Genomic DNA, 20276 nt, shown 5'->3' on the forward strand with positions numbered 1-20276 from the left:
ATCGAACAGACCCACTCACCTCTTAGTGTGGCGGGATCTGCACAGTGCATGTCGCAGCGCTTCCTGCTTTCACTTCAATGTGCTTCCTGATGTCGAGTCGACTGCCGTGCGGAGGCTCTGAAAGCGAGAGCAATGAAAAGGTGCACGACGCTGTGAAAGAAAACAGAGAAGTGAAAGGCATTCATTTCTCTAAGGAGGTGAAAGAAAAGCTACTCCCCGTCGGGGAATCGAACCCCGGTCTCCCGCGTGACAGGCGGGGATACTTGCCACTATACTAACGAGGAAGACATCGCTCTCTCCAACCCCCGGCATCGTGTCCCGACCCAGCATGATGGAAGCCGACGCGTGCTGTGATCCCTTTACGGAGCAGAAATGACAACCGAGGAGCCGAGAGATCATGTCAGCATTTCGCGTCTGAACGGAAAACACAAACGACCAACTCGGAATGACTTGCCTTTGACGCTTTTCAAAGTGTTCTTTGTGCACGACGACTGCGCCGCCTAGCAGATACAAAGGGGTTGTACAACTTTGAACTAGCAAATGGAAGAGGGCTAAGCCCCCTCTCTTTTAGCCCAGGTTCGATCTGTCTCCCAGAATCACCAGGGCGCACACACACACACACCCGTGCCGTTGAAGTGCTCTGCTTCATTTCTAAGGGCAACTCAACATTCACTCCTACCCCGAGTGCAGAAAAGACAGCATCCACAGCAACAACAGCTCAGGTCTCTGCACAGGAGCTAAGCTGCCCTCATCTCCTCTGCTCTGCGGCTCCTGCGGAGTGGAGTCCTGCCTGGAGCCGTGTTTGCAGGCGGCGGCTCCCCGCGCCCTGTCTGGGCGTCGTGTCCAAGAGCTCCTGGGAGGAAGAGAGAGCCCTCCCACTCGGGGGCTTTTCCACGGTCTGTGTGAGGAGGGGCGGGTGTGTCCAGTAGCTTATCGAGCGGAAGCCTGGGGCGGCGGAGAGCTGTGATCGTGCAGACCTTGAGGTGTCACCTCTTTGTCTGCTTTCCCGCCCCCCCTCCGCCCAAGCTCTGCTCCAAAGTAGCCCGGCAACCCCTCACACCTGCACGTGTCACAACCTAAGGTGCGGTCATGAGACACCCATGGGGTGTCGTTCTGTTCTTGCTAATTGTTTCCTGCCCGTCGCAGGAAGGAGTCCATGCGAGGAAGATGCGCTGGACAGAGCTCAGAGGGCGCAGCTGGGTGGCTTTTCTTCTGAGTGACGTTCCTGCAACACTCTCCCGCTACTCTTGGTGCGCTCATGCCACAACACAGGAAGGCTGGAGCAGGTGGCTGTAGGTTTTGCGCACTGCCGAAATAGCTCAGTTGGGAGAGCGTTAGACTGAAGGTCTAAAGGTCCCTGGTTCGATCCCGGGTTTCGGCATTTTGTTTCATCGCGCCCTTTGTTCCTCTCTCCAGCGCCACCTGCCTAAAGTGACGCGTCCCTTTCTCAGCCCGAAACGCAAGCGAGACACCAGCAGCAGTCCCTACAGGTTTCCGTAGTATAGCGGCTATCACGTTCGCCTAACACGCGAAAGGTCCCCGGTTCGAGACCGGGCGACAACAGCCTCGTTTTGCACGCTCCTGTACTTCACAGAGGTCTTGAGCGACCGGTCATTTGTTCCCAATGTATTTCCGGTGCCTTCGTGCACTCTTGTACCAAACGCATGTTCCTTCTGTACGCGGAGCCGATCATTTGCAATTGGGCTGTGCCGACAGACCAGGTCGAGCTCTGTCGGCTCAAAAGCAGCGCAGGACCTGCAAGAACAACAGAAAGATTAGCATCCAGCGGGGGCCTCTTAGTGAGCCCAAGAGCTCATCAAGAATCGGCTCCAGCAACAGGGCTGGGCGCATTGTTCCATTCTCCGCCCACTCTCGGTGTAAACAAGTCCCTCCTGGTCTCTGCTTGAAATGCACTTTCCTGCGTTTGCTTTGGTGTAACTGGCTTCCCCTGCATGGGCGAATGTGAAGAAGATCCTTAGTAAGTCATTGAAGAAAACCGAGAAGAGGTCGGAGTGGCCTCTGTCGTTCATCAACGATCCAGTCAGGCAGTACTCCTCTGTAAAGCGCCGTTCGTTCACGTCGATTGGCTTTTTTTGCCTTCATTCGTGCGAGTAGTAAAAGCAGACGCCCCTATTCTGCCGTGACCCGGATTCGAACCGGGGTTGTTGCGGCCACAACGCAAAGTACTGACCACTATACGATCACAGCGAGTTACCGAGACACACGCGGCAGGGTGGAAAGGGCTGTGCTCTCTTCGTGTGACATAATTCGGAAAAGTCCTGACGTTGCATTTCAACTGAGCCCCAGTATACATCGACCCTTCGACACTCTGAGTGACAACTCTCTTGCGTGTTTTCTCATATTTATGTAGTTTGCTTGCATGATGCCGGGAACAGCATGGTTGTTCGCTGCCATATTGTCTAGCGGTTAGGGTTCCTGGTTTTCACCCAGGCGGTTCGACTCGGTTTTGCCTCCTGCTTTCCAAAAGATCAGCACCGTGTACGAAAGAGCCGCATTAAAACTACTCGAACGTGCAAAACGTGCGAGAAGAGGGGGCGCTTGTTTCCAACCGAAACTTCTCGCGTGTGAGACGAGCTGATCATCGCTGTGGGAGGGTTACTCTGGTAGACAGGGCTGACCTTCGGCAATAGGATTTATAGTCTCCAAGATGATATTTGCACTTTCTGGAGAGGCGATTTTCTCCACTTCAGTAGCCCGATTTCGTCGATTGCGTGGAGAGGGCTGTAGAATGTGGCGCCGCCTTTCCTGCTCCGTCCATGACAGGCGTGCTGGTCTCTGGAGAGAGAGCACGGTCCATCAGCTCACTCCAATAAAGGCACTGGAAGCAGCTAAATCGCATTGGCGAAGCTCAGCGCTGGGCCGCTGGGCACGTCTTACCACCGTTTCCGTAGTGTCGTGGTTATCACGTTCGCCTCACACGCGAAAGGTCCCCGGTTCGAAACCGGGCGGGAACAGACATCTTTTGTCGCCAGGCACAAAAGGGGATTGGGGATTCGCCTAGCGCTGTGATCGAACAGACCCACTGGACCCACCTCTTAGTGTGGCGGGATCTGCACAGTGCATGTCACAGCGCATCCTGCTTTCACTTCAAGGCGCGTCCTGATGTACCCCAGTCTCCCGCGTGACAGGTGGGGACAGGTGACAGGTCCTATACTAACGAGGAAGACATCGCTCTCGCCAACCCCCGGCATCGTGTCCCGACCCAGCATGCTGGAAGCCGACGCGTGCTGTGATTCCTTTACGGAGCAGAAATGACAACCGAGGAGCCGAGAGATCATTTCAGCATTTCGCGTCTGAACGGAAAACACAAACGACCAACTCGGAATGACTTGCCTTTGACGCTTCTCAAAGCGTTCTTTGTGCATCGAACAGACCCACTCACCTCTTAGTGTGGCGGGATCTGCACAGTGCATGTCGCAGCGCTTCCTGCTTTCACTTCAATGTGCTTCCTGATGTCGAGTCGACTGCCGTGCGGAGGCTCTGAAAGCGAGAGCAATGAAAAGGTGCACGACGCTGTGAAAGAAAACAGAGAAGTGAAAGGCAGTCATTTCTCTAAGGAGGTGAAAGAAAAGCTACTCCCCGTCGGGGAATCGAACCCCGGTCTCCCGCGTGACAGGCGGGGATACTTGCCACTATACTAACGAGGAAGACATCGCTCTCTCCAACCCCCGGCATCGTGTCCCGACCCAGCATGATGGAAGCCGACGCGTGCTGTGATCCCTTTACGGAGCAGAAATGACAACCGAGGAGCCGAGAGATCATGTCAGCATTTCGCGTCTGAACGGAAAACACAAACGACCAACTCGGAATGACTTGCCTTTGACGCTTTTCAAAGTGTTCTTTGTGCACGACGACTGCGCCGCCTAGCAGATACAAAGGGGTTGTATAACTTTGAACTAGCAAATGGAAGAGGGCTAAGCCCCCTCTCTTTTAGCCCAGGTTCGATCTGTCTCCCAGAATCACCAGGGCGCACACACACACACACCCGTGCCGTTGAAGTGCTCTGCTTCATTTCTAAGGGCAACTCAACATTCACTCCTACCCCGAGTGCAGAAAAGACAGCATCCACAGCAACAACAGCTCAGGTCTCTGCACAGGAGCTAAGCTGCCCTCATCTCCTCTGCTCTGCGGCTCCTGCGGAGTGGAGTCCTGCCTGGAGCCGTGTTTGCAGGCGGCGGCTCCCCGCGCCCTGTCTGGGCGTCATGTCCAAGAGCTCCTGGGAGGAAGAGAGAGCCCTCCCACTCGGGGGCTTTTCCACGGTCTGTGTGAGGAGGGGCGGGTGTGTCCAGTAGCTTATCGAGCGGAAGCCTGGGGCGGCGGAGAGCTGTGATCGTGCAGACCTTGAGGTGTCACCTCTTTGTCTGCTTTCCCGCCCCCCCTCCGCCCAAGCTCTGCTCCAGAGTAGCCCGGCAACCCCTCACACCTGCACGTGTCACAACCTAAGGTGCGGTCATGAGACACCCATGGGGTGTCGTTCTGTTCTTGCTAATTGTTTCCTGCCCGTCGCAGGCAGGAGTCCATGCGAGGAAGATGCGCTGGACAGAGCTCAGAGGGCGCAGCTGGGTGGCTTTCCTTCTGAGTGACGTTCCTGCAACACTCTCCCGCTACTCTTGGTGCGCTCATGCCACAACACAGGAAGGCTGGAGCAGGTGGCTGTAGGCTTTGCGCACTGCCGAAATAGCTCAGTTGGGAGAGCGTTAGACTGAAGATCTAAAGGTCCCTGGTTCGATCCCGGGTTTCGGCATTTTGTTTCATCGCGCCCTTTGTTCCTCTCTCCAGCGCCACCTGCCTAAAGTGACGCGTCCCTTTCTCAGCCCGAAACGCAAGCGAGACACCAGCAGCAGTCCCTACAGGTTTCCGTAGTGTAGCGGCTATCACGTTCGCCTAACACGCGAAAGGTCCCCGGTTCGAGACCGGGCGGCAACAGCCTCGTTTTGCACGCTCCTGTACTTCACAGAGGTCTTGAGCGACCGGTCATTTGTTCCCAATGTATTTCCGGTGCCTTCGTGCACTCTTGTACCAAACGCACGTTCCTTCTGTACGCGGAGCCGATCATTTGCAATTGGGCTGTGCCGACAGACCAGGTCGAGCTCTGTCGGCTCAAAAGCAGCGCAGGACCTGCAAGAACAACAGAAAGATTAGCATCCATCGGGGGCCTCTTAGTGAGCCCAAGAGCTCATCAAGAATCGGCTCCAGCAACAGGGCTGGGCGCATTGTTCCATTCTCCGCCCACTCTCGGTGTAAACAAGTCCCTCCTGGTCTCTGCTTGAAATGCACTTTCCTGCGTTTGCTTTGGTGTAACTGGCTTCCCCTGCATGGGCGAATGTGAAGAAGATCCTTAGTAAGTCATTGAAGAAAACCGAGAAGAGGTCGGAGTGGCCTCTGTCGTTCATCAACGATCCAGTCAGGCAGTACTCCTCTGTAAAGCGCCGTTCGTTCACATCGATTGGCTTTTTTTTGCCTTCATTCGTGCGAGTAGTAAAAGCAGACGCCCCTATTCTGTCGTGACCCGGATTCGAACCGGGGTTGTTGCGGCCACAACGCAAAGTACTGACCACTATACGATCACAGCGAGTTACCGAGACACACGCGGCAGGGCGGAAAGGGCTGTGCTCTCTTCGTGTGACATAATTCGGAAAAGTCCTGACGTTGCATTTCAACTGAGCCCCAGTATACATCGACCCTTCGACACTCTGAGTGACAACTCTCTTGCGTGTTTTCTCATATTTATGTAGTTTGCTTGCATGATGCCGGGAACAGCATGGTTGTTCGCTGCCATATTGTCTAGCGGTTAGGGTTCCTGGTTTTCACCCAGGCGGTTCGACTCGGTTTTGCCTCCTGCTTTCCAAAAGATCAGCACCGTGTACGAAAGAGCCGCATTAAAACTACTCGAACGTGCAAAACGTGCGAGAAGAGGGGGCGCTTGTTTCCAACCGAAACTTCTCGCGTGTGAGACGAGCTGATCATCGCTGTGGGAGGGTTACTCTGGTAGACAGGGCTGACCTTCGGCAATAGGATTTATAGTCTCCAAGATGATATTTGCACTTTCTGGAGAGGCGATTTTCTCCACTTCAGTAGCCCGATTTCGTCGATTGCGTGGAGAGGGCTGTAGAATGTGGCGCCGCCTTTCCTGCTCCGTCCATGACAGGCGTGCTGGTCTCTGGAGAGAGAGCACGGTCCATCAGCGCACTCCAATAAAGGCACTGGAAGCAGCTGAATCGCATTGGCGAAGCTCAGCGCTGGGCCGCTGGGCACGTCTTACCACCGTTTCCGTAGTGTAGTGCTTATCACGTTCGCCTCACACGCGAAAGGTCCACCGGAGTAAAGTTAGCTTGAAGTTCGAAAACGATTTTGGCACGCCTGTAGCGTTTACACGAAACCTCTTAGAATCGCGAGAATACTTGCTTTGTGTATAAAATACATTGTGAATGCTTTCTCAGCCTTTACTTTTTCGTTTATATGACATTTTTTTGACCAATCACGAATATTATTTTTTCCATATCTTCGCAACGGAAGCACAGAACGCCTTCAAACCAAATACATTTTAAAGACCACGACATGTGGATGTTTCCACAGCCTCTACATCAAAGTATCAGTGAGCTAATTATCTTTTTTTAAACCTCCGGTTTTTCATCGATGCGTAATTACGCACTAACTGGAACCTGGGGGACCGCTGTATACACAAGATCACAACGCGAGAAATACTGTTCAATACGGCTTCATGCGAAAAACCCGTATATGACTATAGGCAACAGAATAGTGCAGTCTCCAATTACTCAGACTGTAAGCACGCGAATAAAGCTTTGTCTGAATTCTGAAACCCTTTCTTTACGTCCTGTTTTCATTCAGGTAAGGGTCAACTATATGCACAATACTACTGACAGCAGGAAGATTAAAATATTCTTTACTCAGCAGCTTATTAAAAACAGCTCCCATGATGTTCAAACCGATTTTTTACACAGAACACTGACACAGCTTTGCGTTCTGAATCTCTTTTTCTCGTGCGTTTATTTAATGTGGCACAATGCACTGGGATAGGGGTATTCTGTTCACAAACCAATAGCATTTAAACCACAGCACCCACAATGCTGCAAGTAAGTGTTTTGCACACTAAGCAGAGAGCGATGTCTTCCTCGTTAGTATAGTGGCGAGTATCCCCACCTGTCACGCGGGAGACCGGGTTACATCAGGACGTGCATTGAAGTGAAAGCAGGATGCGCTGCGACATCCACTGTGCAGATCCCGCCACACTAAGAGGTGAGTGGGTCTTTTCGATCACAGCGCTAGGCGAATCCCCAAACAGTGTGCGTGGCAACAAACGAAACAGGCCTGTTTCAGCCCGGTTTCGATCCGGGGAAATCGGGCCCAGTAGTGGCGGGATCTGTACAGTGCATGTCGCAGCGCTTCAATGTGCTTCCTGATGTCCTACCCCGAGAACAGAAAAGACAGCATCCACAGCAACAACAGCTCAGGTCTCTGCACAGGAGCTAAGCTGCCCCCATCTCCTCTGCTCTGCGGCTCCTGCGGAGTGGAGTCCTGCCTGGAGCCGTGTTTGCAGGCGGCAGCTCCCCCCCCCCCTGTCTGTGGGTCGTGTCCAAGAGCTCCTGGGAGGAAGAGAGAGCCCTCCCACTCGGGGGCTTTTCCACGGTCTGTGTGAGGAGGGGCGGGTGTGTCCAGTAGCTTATCGAGCGGAAGCCTGGGGCGTCGGAGAGCTGTGATCGTGCAGACCTTGAGGTGTCACCTCTTTGTCTGCTTTCCCGCCCCCCCTCCGCCCAAGCTCTGCTCCAAAGTAGCCCGGCAACCCCTCACACCTGCACGTGTCACAACCTAAGGTGCGGTCATGAGACACCCATGGGGTGTCGTTCTGTTCTTGCTAATTGTTTCCTGCCCGTCGCAGGCAGGAGTCCATGCGAGGAAGATGCGCTGGACAGAGCTCAGAGGGCGCACCTGGGTGGCTTTCCTTCTGAGTGACGTTCCTGCAACACTCTCCCGCTCCTCTTGGTGCGCTCATGCCGCAACACAGGAAGGCTGGAGCAGGTGGGTGTGGAGAGTGTTAGACTGAAGATTTAAAGGTCCCTGGTTCGATCCCGGGTTTCAGCGTTTTGTTTCATGGAGCCCTCTGTTCCTCTCTGCAGCACCCCCTTCCTAAAGTGACGCTTCCCTTTCTCGTTTCAGCGTTTTGTTTCATGGAGCCCTCTGTTCCTCTCTGCAGCACCCCCTTCCTAAAGTGACGCTGAAACCTGAAAAGTCCCCGGTTCGAGACTGGGCGGAAACAGCATCGTTTTGCACGCTCCTGTACTTCACAGAGGTCTTGAGCGACCGGTCATTTGTTGCCAATGTATTTCCGGTGCCTTCATGCACTCTTGTACCAAACGCACGTTCCTTCTGTACACGGAGCAGATCATTCGCAATTGGGCTGTGCCGACAGACCAGGACGAGCTCTGTCGGCTCAAAAGCAGCGCAGGACCTGCAAGAACAACAGAAAGATTAGCATCCAGTGGGGGCCTCTTAGTGAGCCCAAGAGCTCATCAAGAATCGGCTCCAGCAACAGGGCTGGGCGCATTGTTCCATTCTCCGCCCACTCTCGGTGTAAACAAGTCCCTCCTGGTCTCTGCTTGAAATGCACTTTCATGCGTTTGCTTTGGTGTACCTGGCTTCCCCTGCATGGTCGAATGTGAAGAAGATCCTTAGTAAGTCATTGAAGAAAACCGAGAAGAGGTCGGAGTGGCCTCTGTTGTTCATCAACGATCCAGTCAGGCAGTACTCCTCTGTAAAGTGCCGTTCGTTCACATCGATTGGCTTTTTTTTTGCCTTAATTAGTGCAAGTAGTAAAAGCAGAAACCCCTTTAGCCTGTCAGCACCCGGAGTTTTCCCCTTCTGAAGCTCTCCATAGCCTCTCAGCTCTTCTACTGTCAAATCCCCCTCAAGTACTTCCCTATCTTCTTCACTCAAAACATTTTCTAGCTTTGAGGTAAAAAAATGAATTTCTTCATCCTTTACCTCTGTAGAGTTGTACAGTCTTGAGTAGAAGTGTCACGCCCTCTGCAGCCAGAGGGCGGTATTCTCTGTCCTGTCCCTAGTTTCTGGTCTGCTGTCCTTCCTGTCCCTCTCTTTCCCTTGGGCTAAATATTTCAGGGTCTTGCACTCTGTCCTCGCTCAGCACTGACGTTCGGATGTCCTGAGACCCGCCTAGCACCAGGGCGCACAGGTTTCTATACGGCATTCCTGAACTCTTTGCACTAATGAGCCTGGGCCTTTTTCCCGTCTCGCCGCTACGCATATGGGTCTTTTTCCGCCCTCCTGCTCCCCACGGTTAGTCCCCTTGGACGTCCGTGACAAGAAGGCCTCGATGCAGGAGAGGATAGCACTCAGCTCTGTACTCTCTCTTCCCTCCTCATCAACTACACTTTCCATGACAGACTTGGAGCCTACCACTTTCCTGAAAAAGAAGCAAGTACACTTCTCATTTTCTTCCGAGAACTGCACTCAGCTTCTTAACAGCACTCCTCGACTACTTTCTTCCGCTATGCTCCGGATGTCCTTTTTTAAAAGGGTGATATCCTCGAGCACATCCAAGCCACTGTCTCGTGTAGAGACGCTGCAGCTGCCTCTGTTTCCTGGCTAGCACTCCTCTCCGTCTGGCAGCAGCCTTCCTTCCCTCAGCCATGAAAAAGGCCCTTGTCCTCACCTTCACCTCCTCCCACCACTCTCCTACTGACCCGTACAGACACTGCAAGGACAGCCACTGTGATAGTTTCTCCTTGTAGCGGGATACTACCCCCTCGTTCTCTAGCAGCTTTGTGTTGAGTTTCCAGAGGCCTGGGCCAAAGACAGTCCCGCCCTGGAGTTCCACTCTACACCCTAAAGCCTGATGATCTGAGAAGAAGACAGGCTGAAGAGCGACCCCAAAAACTTTCACTCTCTCTGAGACAAAGCAATAGTCAATTCTGGAGCTGCTATTCCTCCCTGACCATGTATATCCTGCTGTTGTGGGATATATACATCTATATGTGTCTGAGAGTTTAAAGTCTTGAACTAAGTTTTGCAGGGCCAGTGAGCTGGAATCCAATTTTATCGGGCTTTTGGCTAAGATCAAGTTCAAGTGGCATGCCCGTAGTTCCTGTCTTTCCAAAGTTCTAGAAGGTGATCGAAGATCCTGAAGAGTGCTTGAGCTGGTATCGCCCTAGGTTGAGACTAGGGGGTTAAGGCCAAGCAGCAGCTGAGCTGGGTGGGATCCGGCAGCAACGTTCTCTCTCTCTGCTCTCTCCTCTCCCCTCCCCCTTTCTCTTGCTCCGCCTCCTTGGCCTCTTGGCTGGGAGTAGGTACTCGTGGCCTGCCCCCGGTGCTTGCTTTCTTCCTCGAGACTCGGAAGCGCTATACGCTCCCTCTCCCTCTCTCTCTCTCTGCCTCCTTGGCCTCTTGGCTGGGAATAGATACTCGTGGCCTGCCCGTGGTGCTTACTTTCTTCCTCGAGACTCGGAAGCACTATCCGCTCCCTCTCTCTCTCCTCCTGCGCCTGCACCTAGCTGGGCTTTGCCCACAAGGGCAAAGGCCAGGGCTCCCTTGCTGCTCCTTTAGGAGGGCAGCTAAACCCTCCTCTCCACAGGACCTTGCTCTCTCTCTTTCTCTCCTTTTTTCTTTTTTCTCCTTTCCAGATGGCAGACAAGAAGACACTGATCCGGTTCCACTGGACTAAGAAAACAGAGACGATGCCAACTGTGAAATCCTTTTTCATTACCTTCCTGAGAAGGATCCTGCAGTTGGTGGCCGGAGATCTCTACTGCCTGCAAGACAACAAGGCAGAGAGATGCATGGAGGCCTACATGGCCACGGACGCCTCATATGAAAAGGCAACGAAAATGATCAGAGAAAAAGGTAAGCATCCCGGTTTCTCTAATTTCAGGCCTGAGCCTATGAGGAAGACAAACCAGAGGACCATCACAGTCCTCACATACAACCCTTACGTACCAATGGAACTGGTAACACCTCCCCCGCAGAGAACCGAAACTGCCGAGGCCACACCCCCAGCCGCACCAGTGCCACAAGATGGCCGCCAGGACGACGGACAAAATGGCTGACCGGAGGAAGGGCCCTCATAACTCCCAGCAAGAAGGGAAAGAGAAAGCGGGAGAAGAGATGCAGGGCAGATCCACCTTCGGAAGGACAAAAGAAAAGAGTGGTAAGGGAGAACCGTTTCCTCGTCCTAGAGGAAACGGAACTTTCTTCCCCCGAGGCCCAGGAACAACCGGAGGAGGCAGCCCAGGAAAAGGAAACCCTCCCCTCCGAGGCCCAAAGATGACAGGAAGTGACAGCCCAGGAAACAGAACCCCCCTCCCCCGAGTCCCATGGACAACAGGAGGAGGCATCCCAGGAAGAGGTAACCCCCTCCCCCGAGGCCCAGGGACAACAGGAAGAGGCAGCCCAGGAAGTCGGAACCCCCTCCCCCGATGCCCAGGAACAACAGAAAGAGGCAGACCAGGAAGTGGAGCCCCCCTCCCCCGAGGCTCAGGAACAACAGGAAGAGGCAGCCCAGGAAGTGGAGCCCCCCTCACCCAAGGCCCAGTAGCAACTGCAGGTCCCCGAAACTCCTGGAGAAAGGAAAGAAAAAAGCCTTCCCGAAGCGGTGGCGGAGAATTTCCTCGAGGAAGATGAGGATTACTTTGAAGCCGCCCTGGAGCCGGGACTGATGGTAGGGCTGGACCTGTCCAGCATGTTTACCTTTCAGTCCCCAGCGAGACCTGGAGGGAGCCCAGCATATTCCCCCCAGCACCCAAAGAGAGGAGTTACATCTAGGCTAAACAGTGCCCAGATGTAGACTCCCAAGTTTTCCACTGTAAGCACAAAGAGAGGAGGTTCAACTTTCACTTGTTTAATCATGATTGTGAAACTTATCTTTCTAACAACTAACGTGAGAGGGCTAAGAGACCCGGTGAAAAGACGGGGAGGCTTTCATGATCTGGCCTCAAAGTCTTTCTCAGTTTGTTTCTTACAGGAGGTCCACCTGAAGGATGAAAGCGACAAGCTGACATTCTCCAGGGAATGGACGAAGGGAGAATCATGCTGGAGCGTAGGAGGGGTCCACTCTTCCGGAGTGGGAATCCTCCTTGGAAACCCAGAAATGACGCTGGTTTCCTCCTTCTCGGTGGTGCAGGGCCGGATCCTGGTCGCAGACATCGACTGGAGGGGGCAGAAGTTGAGAGCAATTAACGTCTATGCTCCGACGGAACCCTCTATCCGGAAGGAAGTGTTTGCTGACCTGGCCAGCTGCTGCACCACCAACAGACAGGTGGTGCTTGGCGGGGACTTCAACGTCGACCGGGAGAAGGGGAGCGATGCTAGCTCGGCAGAGCTGGAGTCGCTACTCAAGCAGTTCTCCCTGGTAGACGGTTTCAGACGGTGCCGCCCTAACGACGCCAGAACGACATGGAAAAACTCCCGGGGAGTGTGCAGCCGCCTGGACTACATCTTTCTGCACACGACCTGCTCCCTGGAGTCGGCGACGGTGTCCCCGGAGTGGTATTCCAGCCACGAGCGCTTGACGGTGATGGCTAACACCAACCTGCCGGCATTCAGTCGTGGGTACTGGAAGCTGAACCGGGAGATACTGGAGGAAGACGACTTCAAGGCACTGTTCCGTAAAGACTACACAAGCTGGGTCGATCTGAGAAACGGCTACAGCTCCATGGTGGAATGGTGGGAGTCGGTGAAGGACAGGACCCGAACCCTGGCGCAAATGTACTGCAGATGGAAGGCGGCCAGGGAGAGGAAGGAAGCTACACGACTCCAGAGACAACTAGAGGAGGAGTACAGCTCGGCTAACGGGGGAGGAGCCTTCAATTCAGCCCGGGCACGGGACCTGAAGGAGAGGCTCCGCAAACTCAATCAGGTCCGAGGAGCCCAGAAAAAGAGGGTGATCCACGGCCTGAGACGAGGAGATGGAGAGGAAGTGCTGGACGAGAGCGACAAGGTAGAAGCGGCCACCGCTTTCTACACGGAGCTCTTTTCAGAAAAGCAGACGGAGGTGGAGGCAGGCGATGCTTTTCTGGAGGAGCTGAAGGCACGAGTACCGGAGGAGGTGAGGGAGGACTTGGAGGGTCCGATCGCGGCCGAGGAGCTGAAGGCGGCGCTCTTGTCCATGGAGAATAGCAAGGTGCCGGGGCCGGATGGACTCCCAAAGGAACTCTGGGACACCCTGGCGGCAGATCTGGTGGAAGTGGCGCAGGAGATCTTCCGCCGGGGGAGACACCATGAGGGAGGGCATCATCTACCTGCTCTTCAAGAGCCCTTAGCAGAGACGGTGAGACGGGACCCTGTCATCGACGGCCTGGAGATACCGGGAGGCGCGGGGGAAACCCTGAAGATCTCCCAGTTCGCTGACGACATGATGCTGATCCTGAGGTCGGACAGGGGGTTGAGGAGGGCCCTGCAGGTCATGGAGCAATACTCCAGAGCCTCGGGGTCGAAACTCAACCGCCGAAAGAGAAAACTGAAGTTCTTCGGGCCCTGGAAGCACAGGACGACAGCGCCGGAGGGTCTCAAGCTCTGCACGGAGCCCCTCAAAATACTGGGGGTTTCCTTCCAGAGCCAGGACAACGAGACCAACAACTGGACCAAGAGGATCGCCAAGGTGAACGCGAAGCTGGGTCTGTGGAAAACGCGGTAGCTGTCCTACACAGGGAAAGTGATGGTGTTGAAAGCAGACATCCTGCTGGCTTTGGTTTACCTGGCGGTGGTGTACCCGCTGCCGGCCAGACTCAGACGAGCGCTGCAAGGGATGATCTTCGGCTTTGTCTGGGGCGGCAAGTACGAGTACATCACGAGAAACCGGATGTGTCAGCTGGTCGAGGAAGGGGGTCGAGATGTCCCACATTTCCCCCTGAAACTCGACTGCATCTTCTACTGCAACCGCTGTCGGGCGCTGCGGGAGCCCATCGGACCTCAGGAGGAGGACGAAGCGCCTAGTCGCCAAATGGGGCTTCCCCACGGCGAGGGAGCGCTGGAAAGGACTTTGGGCCCTATACAGGGATTAAAGGACAATAGCGAGTGGTAGGTTTGGAGGGACTCTCTTAATTGCGCAAATCCGCCTCCCCTTGCAAAGATTGATAACGGACAATCAATCTCCGTTACGCCGTTGTTTTTTATTACATGGAGTGTTAATATGTGTGAGATGTTCCTTTTGAGATGTTTTTTTTGCGGAATAAAGTATATTTTGTAGAACAAAAAAAATCTTATGACATGGTTTACAAGTTATCTGTTGAACTACATTCTAATAGGTGTGGTCACAGTCCAGGTCATTTGTTTACATTTTTGTTTCTGCAGCAACTGTTAGATGAAATGTGCTAATATGTAACCTAACTCCAGTGTGAATAACTAGAAGAGGGGAGCAGCTCCATTCCAGACCAAGGGAGCTTTGAGATTGGCTGGGCCAGATCTCTCATTTGCATATCTGATTTGGAAATACAACACTAAACCCCCTTCTTGCATGGATTTAACTTGCACCCAAGAGTCCCCTACTGTGTATTGCTACTTATTTTATTATGATAAGTGGTGATTACCAGTTGACAGGTTTTATTTGTTGAATTATAAATGGTTTTGTATTATCATCCTGAATGGCCTGTACTCAAGGTTTGGTAGGGAATGTGTTTTCATTTCATTTACCAAATGGAATTTTTGCTCTTTTAGTATTTGTCTAGAAGGCTTTCAGAAGTCAGGAAGCCCATTTATTTGGTGAAAAAAGATTCTGTATTAATATTAATATTTCTCATACAACATAAATAGGGTCTTTTATGAATAAAAAGATCTTGCACTTGGAAATCTTGATAAAGCTGTGTGCTTCCATACACTCAAGCAGTTTTGATTCCTAATATTTGACCTTAGGTGTGGGAACGGGTCTTTTTTGCAATTTGATTTCCAATTGATCAGCACAGTATAGAAAATAGACCCATAAAGCAACCTCAGCAGTGACAAATGTCACTGGGTCAATTGGGTTTATACGTCAGGGTCCGGTAGTGAAGCTCCTCTCCTGTTTAGCCTCCGAAGCCGTACAGGGTCCGGCCCTGGCGCTTCAGCGCGTACACCACGTCCATGGCGGTGACAGTCTTCCTCTTGGCTTGCTCGGTGTAGGTGACGGCGTCACGGATGACGTTCTCCAGGAACACCTTCAGCACCCCGTGGGTCTCCTCGTAGATCAGCCCGGAGATCCGCTTCACTCCCCCACGGCGAGCCAGGCGGCGGATGGCGGGCTTGGTGATTCCCTGGATGTTGTCACGGAGAACCTTATGGTGACGCTTAGCGCCTCCTTTCCCGAGTCCCTTTCCGCCTTTGCCTCTTCCAGACATCTTCTAGTTATCAGCTGTGAACACGACACACACTGCTCATCTTTGATGTATAATAGACATCTTTCTTTGATGTCTATTATACATCAAAGAAAGATTTTTATAGGTGTAGAAACTAGTAAATAAAGCCAATGATTTGTTTTAGAAATGTATTCTTAAAATATACAATTATTCACACCTTAACAATATGTAGTTCAAAGTATACATTATATACAATATTGTATTCAAATGTCTAATCATTATAAAAAACACAACTAGTAAACTTCAGTTACAAATTCTAGTAACATGGCAATATATATATATATTAATGACAAACACAAACTAATTACATGAACACGCTAATATTTAACTCAAAACCACATTTCGATTCAAATATAAATTTTTAAAATTTACAACTTCTTTATTTCCACGAAAATATTATTAATGTAGCACAAACGCTACTTTCTAATAAAGACAGAAAGAAACTGTTTGTTTTGTATCTCATGGTGATCCTCCTCTCAAGACTAATGAAATGTTTAATATGATCCCTCGAGAAAAAAAAGGAATCAATTTCCGCCTGGAATGATTGATGCCCCATCAAACATTTTGTAATATCCCTGGAAGTTTATACAGTAGAATCCTGGTTCGTGGCTTAAATTCAAGGTAAATGAGACTAAGGAAACGAGTTGGAAACTTGATGTCGAAGTGGGATTTAAATCACCCATTTCACATTTTACTTCATTGGGCAGTATGTGCCAGAAAGCAATGCCACAGCATTCCTTCGATAGCTCAGTTGGTAGAGCGGAGGACTGTAGCGGAGTCAACAGGGAATCCTTAGGTCGCTGGTTCGATTCCGGCTTGAAGGAAGGTGCTTTTCATGTAATTTAATCAAAGAGTTAAAAACGTTTTATTCAGACATTGATCAAAAGCTCAATAATCGACTAAGCAAAGGCTCCTGTTCCGAATTCAGCCCACGTCTGATTGTCTTGTTTTGGCCAAGATCTGATCTTTGAATTAAGGGACTACACTGTCTGCTTTGTAATTCAAAAATACATACAAATGTCAAGTTTTTTGTAGATATAAAGGTGTTCTCTGTTTTCAAAGGATAGTTACTTAATTGGCATAATGATTTGGTATTGATTTTGTATCGTTGTATTATAAAGTTTGTGCTTTCTGTGTTTTTATCATATTGTGAACTTATTTTTTAAACAAATGCTTACAAAGGCAAACACGGCACACATCTGTTTATACCAGCGGTGAATTGTACATTTTTATTAAGTACAAGCTACTGTGCACTTCTGGGAGTATAACAGGTTCGATATAAAGTGGCAAAAATATAAAAGGGGAAAATACCCCAGACTGCATGTAAAGCCCTCGTTGTGACTGTTTTAGATAAAATGGCGTACTGTGCACGAAATGTTGCAGAAACACAATCTGATATTTTGATACAGGTAGGCCAGCGCTTCCAAAGCACAAAAATTCGTATTCTATATTCTGGTCGCTTGCAGATTAGAATGGCATATGTTTAGCAATAATATTATTTATGGTACCTGAAAGTTTCAGGTTGTTGCACAAAGCTAAGGTATGCGTATACGTGATCTGACAACTGGAATCAATTTCCTGTCGTTAAACTCTGTTTATTTTTAAGTTGAGGCCCAGGATCCAAATCTTCAGTTCTGATTTTTTAAAGTGATATCTTTCCTTCCTGTCGTGGAAGTCACACGATGTGAGCAATTGTTTTTTTTACGTTGCGATCCAAAGAGCCTCAGACGCACAGTCTAACAGTAACCAAACCAGAATGGATTCTGCTGGGAGCCGGGCTGAGCTCATTCTCACTCCCTGTGCTGAAAACAGAATTAGCTCTTCCCCGAACATCGTCTACAGATCACTTGTGCGCTTTTAACCTTCTCGCAGCTACGGGCGAGACTGACGCTCATGATATGAAGGCACCCGCTGGAACACATTCTCTAACTCTCACAATCGCGACAGACTTCGCTTTTTTTAAAAAAAGTAGATATAGCCCTGAAAAAAGCATTAGCTTTATCAGTTTTTACATTAATCTATTTTGAATCAAAGTTTGATTTTTTTTATTGCATTTTACATTATAATAATAATAATTATCATCATCATCATTATTGCTTACACTTATATAGCGCTGTTCTGGATACTCCACTCAATGCGCTTTACAGGTAATGGGGACTCCCCTCCACCACCACCATTCTCCTGAATGATCACAGGACCTCGGTTTTACGTCTCAGCCGAAGGACGGCACCTGTTTACAGTTTAGTGTCCCCGTCATTGTACTGGGGTATTAGGACCCGCATGGACCGCAGGGTATGCACCCAGCGACAGAAACCAGACGTGTGTCGGGCTCGGCTGTGAGCAGGACAATGACGTCACGGGGAAAAAGTAGAGGAAATCAAAACGGTTCTATAAAAGACCTGTGTCAGCTGTTGGTTTGCAGTCTGGACTCTAAATCCTCCGATCCGATTTTAAATCTCTCTAATACCTGAGCGGCTTCTTCCGAGTATTTATTCGTATACTTATTAGTAGTATGAAGGATGTGACAAATTTATGATTTCTTGGAACAAAATGGTTTTAATTTGCATTCGAAATGAAGCGGAATTTTAGCGCGACACACAAACCCTTTGTCTTTTTTAGATAGTGATTTTTAAACAGATATAAATGTAGAAAACGTGTTTTATTTTAGCACTACAATAGCAGGGTCAGTGGCGTAATGAATAACGCGTCAGGACTTCCATCAGAAAATTATACTGTAGGTTGGACTGCCGTCTGGCTTGTTTCGTTTATACCACTTACATTCTTTTATATAAATGAACTCCACCTGAAAGCTATAGAACACACTTTAGGTAAGTTGTCTGCAGCCTCATGCGAATTTCAACAACTTACCCAAAACACTGTACTGTCTGGAGTTCAGCTCCAGCTCTGAACTCAATTGCAATGAAAAACCATGCGTTACAAAACTGGAGAACAGCTGAACTTGTGCTCAGTTCGGTGATGAGGGTTCAGAACTGTCCTTGTTGTAATTAGCACGAACTGCACAGGCTCTGAATCAGACCATGTCAATTAGTCTGATCAGTGTAGGACATGTTAATGTAGAATTATTAATAGGCTTATTAGTTAGTTAGTTAGTTCAGGTTTACCCACCTGAACTAATGTAGAATTATTACTTGGTCTGTCTCTTGTTTGTATATAAATGAATGTCTCTGACAACTTAATGTTAGTTTTACGATGTAGGTCAGGCGTTGACATATGCACGAGTATACGAAATGTCTCACTCCTGATTCAACTCATGCTCTATAGGAGATTGGCGATTCCTCCTGTTTCTCGTACAACCATATCAGAACAGAAGACTGTGTCACCCAGCTGTGATTCAAGATCGACTCGCATCTTTATCCCTTTTTTGTTCGTGATCATTATTTTCTTTAGTTATGATCAATATTGAACTTTTTCGAAATGAAATGACAATAATCAAACATGCTGGCAGATTTTTGAAAAGTATTCGGAATTGACAGGGTGCCCCTTTGGAACAGTCGTCAGAAAATGTGAGAAAATGAAAGTTATGTAAGCTCTCACACAAAGCATTGAAGATTGGAATCTGAGTGTAAAAAAGCTACCCGTCTCCCAATGATAGGCAGGGATACACACCATGACTCAAATAGACTCAGCGAACTTTAACACCTATGATATTACGAGTGCTTTGCACGTGTCGAATTTCAAGAAGGAACTACTACAACAGTTGTGGATATAATTCATTACCACCGGCAAAGTCCAATACCGGCAACTTCTGAAAAAATAATGTTCACTCATGGAATTTGGTCTTTGAACGGCTGGCGGGAAAATTCATTTATACTCCTGTTGCACCCTCAGCTGAAACATGTTAAAATAACAACGCAGATTTGTTGGAGAACCTGACAAGAATTATTGGGTTAGCACTGTATGTATTCTGGTATATTTACTTTAATTTTAATATAAATGAAAACATGCATGCTGTATAATCTATTGTAATTTTAAAATATGTTAGCTGAGGATGCGAGGGGGGCTATTATACCTTGTGAAACACGCAAGGAACTGTAAAAAAGGCTGGTATTTGAAAAAAATTGGCGATCACAAGAAAACCACAATTTATGTGGTATTATCATCAATATCCTTCAAAATCTATGTTCAAATGAAGGATTTAAAGAAACTATGAAAAAAGCAACAGTAATAGCAGAGGATTTTGATTTTTGCTCTTCAAGTCAGTAGATCGACGTAGAGTTGCGCCCCTACAAACAGCACAAAGGATGAAACCCACCTCTTTCGTTATTGCTATGTTTGTGCCGGTGAAAGTAGCATTTGTGCTATTGAAAGCATCTCGGAAGATAAAGTTGCAGTCACTTCCACATGTCATGATATCATCGGACGACAAGAGCTGAAGCCCCCCAGTCCAAGCCAGGAATGTGAGGAAGACAGACATGGAGGAAGGTAGTGTGGCCGAGTGGTCTAAGGCGCTGGATTTAGGCTCCAGTCTCTCTGGGGGCGTGGGTTTGAATCCCACCGCTGCCAAATGTTAGTGTTTTAAGACCTGCAATACGACCAGTAAAAGTGCTTTTTGTTAGGCTGCAGGAGGTGTTTAGAGATAGACTTTCTAAAAGACAGGCTAAACATCAAGGCAGAAAAAATATTTTGTTTTCTCAACAAAAATTCTCTTTGGCATGTTCAGCTTTATGTAGGGAACAACATCTGCCAAGATCACTTTTGAGGCAGTGCACATGATAGTGTACCGGCAAGTACAGTACATTCAATATTGGCTGTGGTGGTGAGCTGCTTTTGTCTGTGAAACTTTTAATTCTTCACGCCGAATCGTTGGCAGGGGTAATAGCTTATCTTTGAACAGAGCGCTCCATCAGAAATACTTTGTTCGTGCTCAAAAGAGATCAG

At 49.7% G+C, this 20276-nt stretch overlaps 1 protein-coding gene and 7 non-coding genes across 8 annotated transcripts; 5 read left to right on the forward strand and 3 right to left on the reverse strand.

The window, feature by feature from the left end:
* Window positions 1-212: 212 nt before the first annotated feature.
* Window positions 213-284, reverse strand: trnad-guc (transfer RNA aspartic acid (anticodon GUC)). Its single transcript has one exon. It is a non-coding gene; the product is annotated as a tRNA-Asp (tRNA).
* Window positions 285-1308: 1024 nt separating this feature from the next.
* Window positions 1309-1381, forward strand: trnaf-gaa (transfer RNA phenylalanine (anticodon GAA)). Its single transcript has one exon. It is a non-coding gene; the product is annotated as a tRNA-Phe (tRNA).
* A 2215-nt stretch (window positions 1382-3596) lies between these two features.
* On the reverse strand, window positions 3597-3668 carry trnad-guc (transfer RNA aspartic acid (anticodon GUC)). The gene has a single exon. It is a non-coding gene; the product is annotated as a tRNA-Asp (tRNA).
* A 1024-nt stretch (window positions 3669-4692) lies between these two features.
* Window positions 4693-4765, forward strand: trnaf-gaa (transfer RNA phenylalanine (anticodon GAA)). The gene has a single exon. It is a non-coding gene; the product is annotated as a tRNA-Phe (tRNA).
* A 9918-nt stretch (window positions 4766-14683) lies between these two features.
* LOC148638012 (U7 small nuclear RNA) lies at window positions 14684-14741 on the forward strand. The gene has a single exon (XR_015931125.1). It is a non-coding gene; the product is annotated as a U7 small nuclear RNA (small nuclear RNA).
* Window positions 14742-15047: 306 nt separating this feature from the next.
* Window positions 15048-15360, reverse strand: LOC148638013 (histone H4-like). The gene has a single exon (XM_088623406.1). The coding sequence runs from the start codon at window positions 15357-15359 to the stop codon at window positions 15048-15050; it is 312 nt and encodes a 103-aa protein (XP_088479532.1). The 5' UTR covers window position 15360.
* Window positions 15361-16113: 753 nt separating this feature from the next.
* trnay-gua (transfer RNA tyrosine (anticodon GUA)) lies at window positions 16114-16201 on the forward strand. The gene is given in 2 exon segments: window positions 16114-16150; window positions 16166-16201. It is a non-coding gene; the product is annotated as a tRNA-Tyr (tRNA).
* Window positions 16202-19819: 3618 nt separating this feature from the next.
* Window positions 19820-19901, forward strand: trnal-uag (transfer RNA leucine (anticodon UAG)). Its single transcript has one exon. It is a non-coding gene; the product is annotated as a tRNA-Leu (tRNA).
* The last annotated feature ends 375 nt before the right edge of the window (window positions 19902-20276 follow it).

This window comes from Lepisosteus platostomus, unplaced genomic scaffold (genome assembly GCF_059453375.1).
Source record: "Lepisosteus platostomus isolate fLepPlt1 unplaced genomic scaffold, fLepPlt1.hap1 Scaffold_100_H1, whole genome shotgun sequence".
In the NCBI taxonomy this organism is placed as follows: Eukaryota; Metazoa; Chordata; class Actinopteri; order Semionotiformes; family Lepisosteidae; genus Lepisosteus; species Lepisosteus platostomus.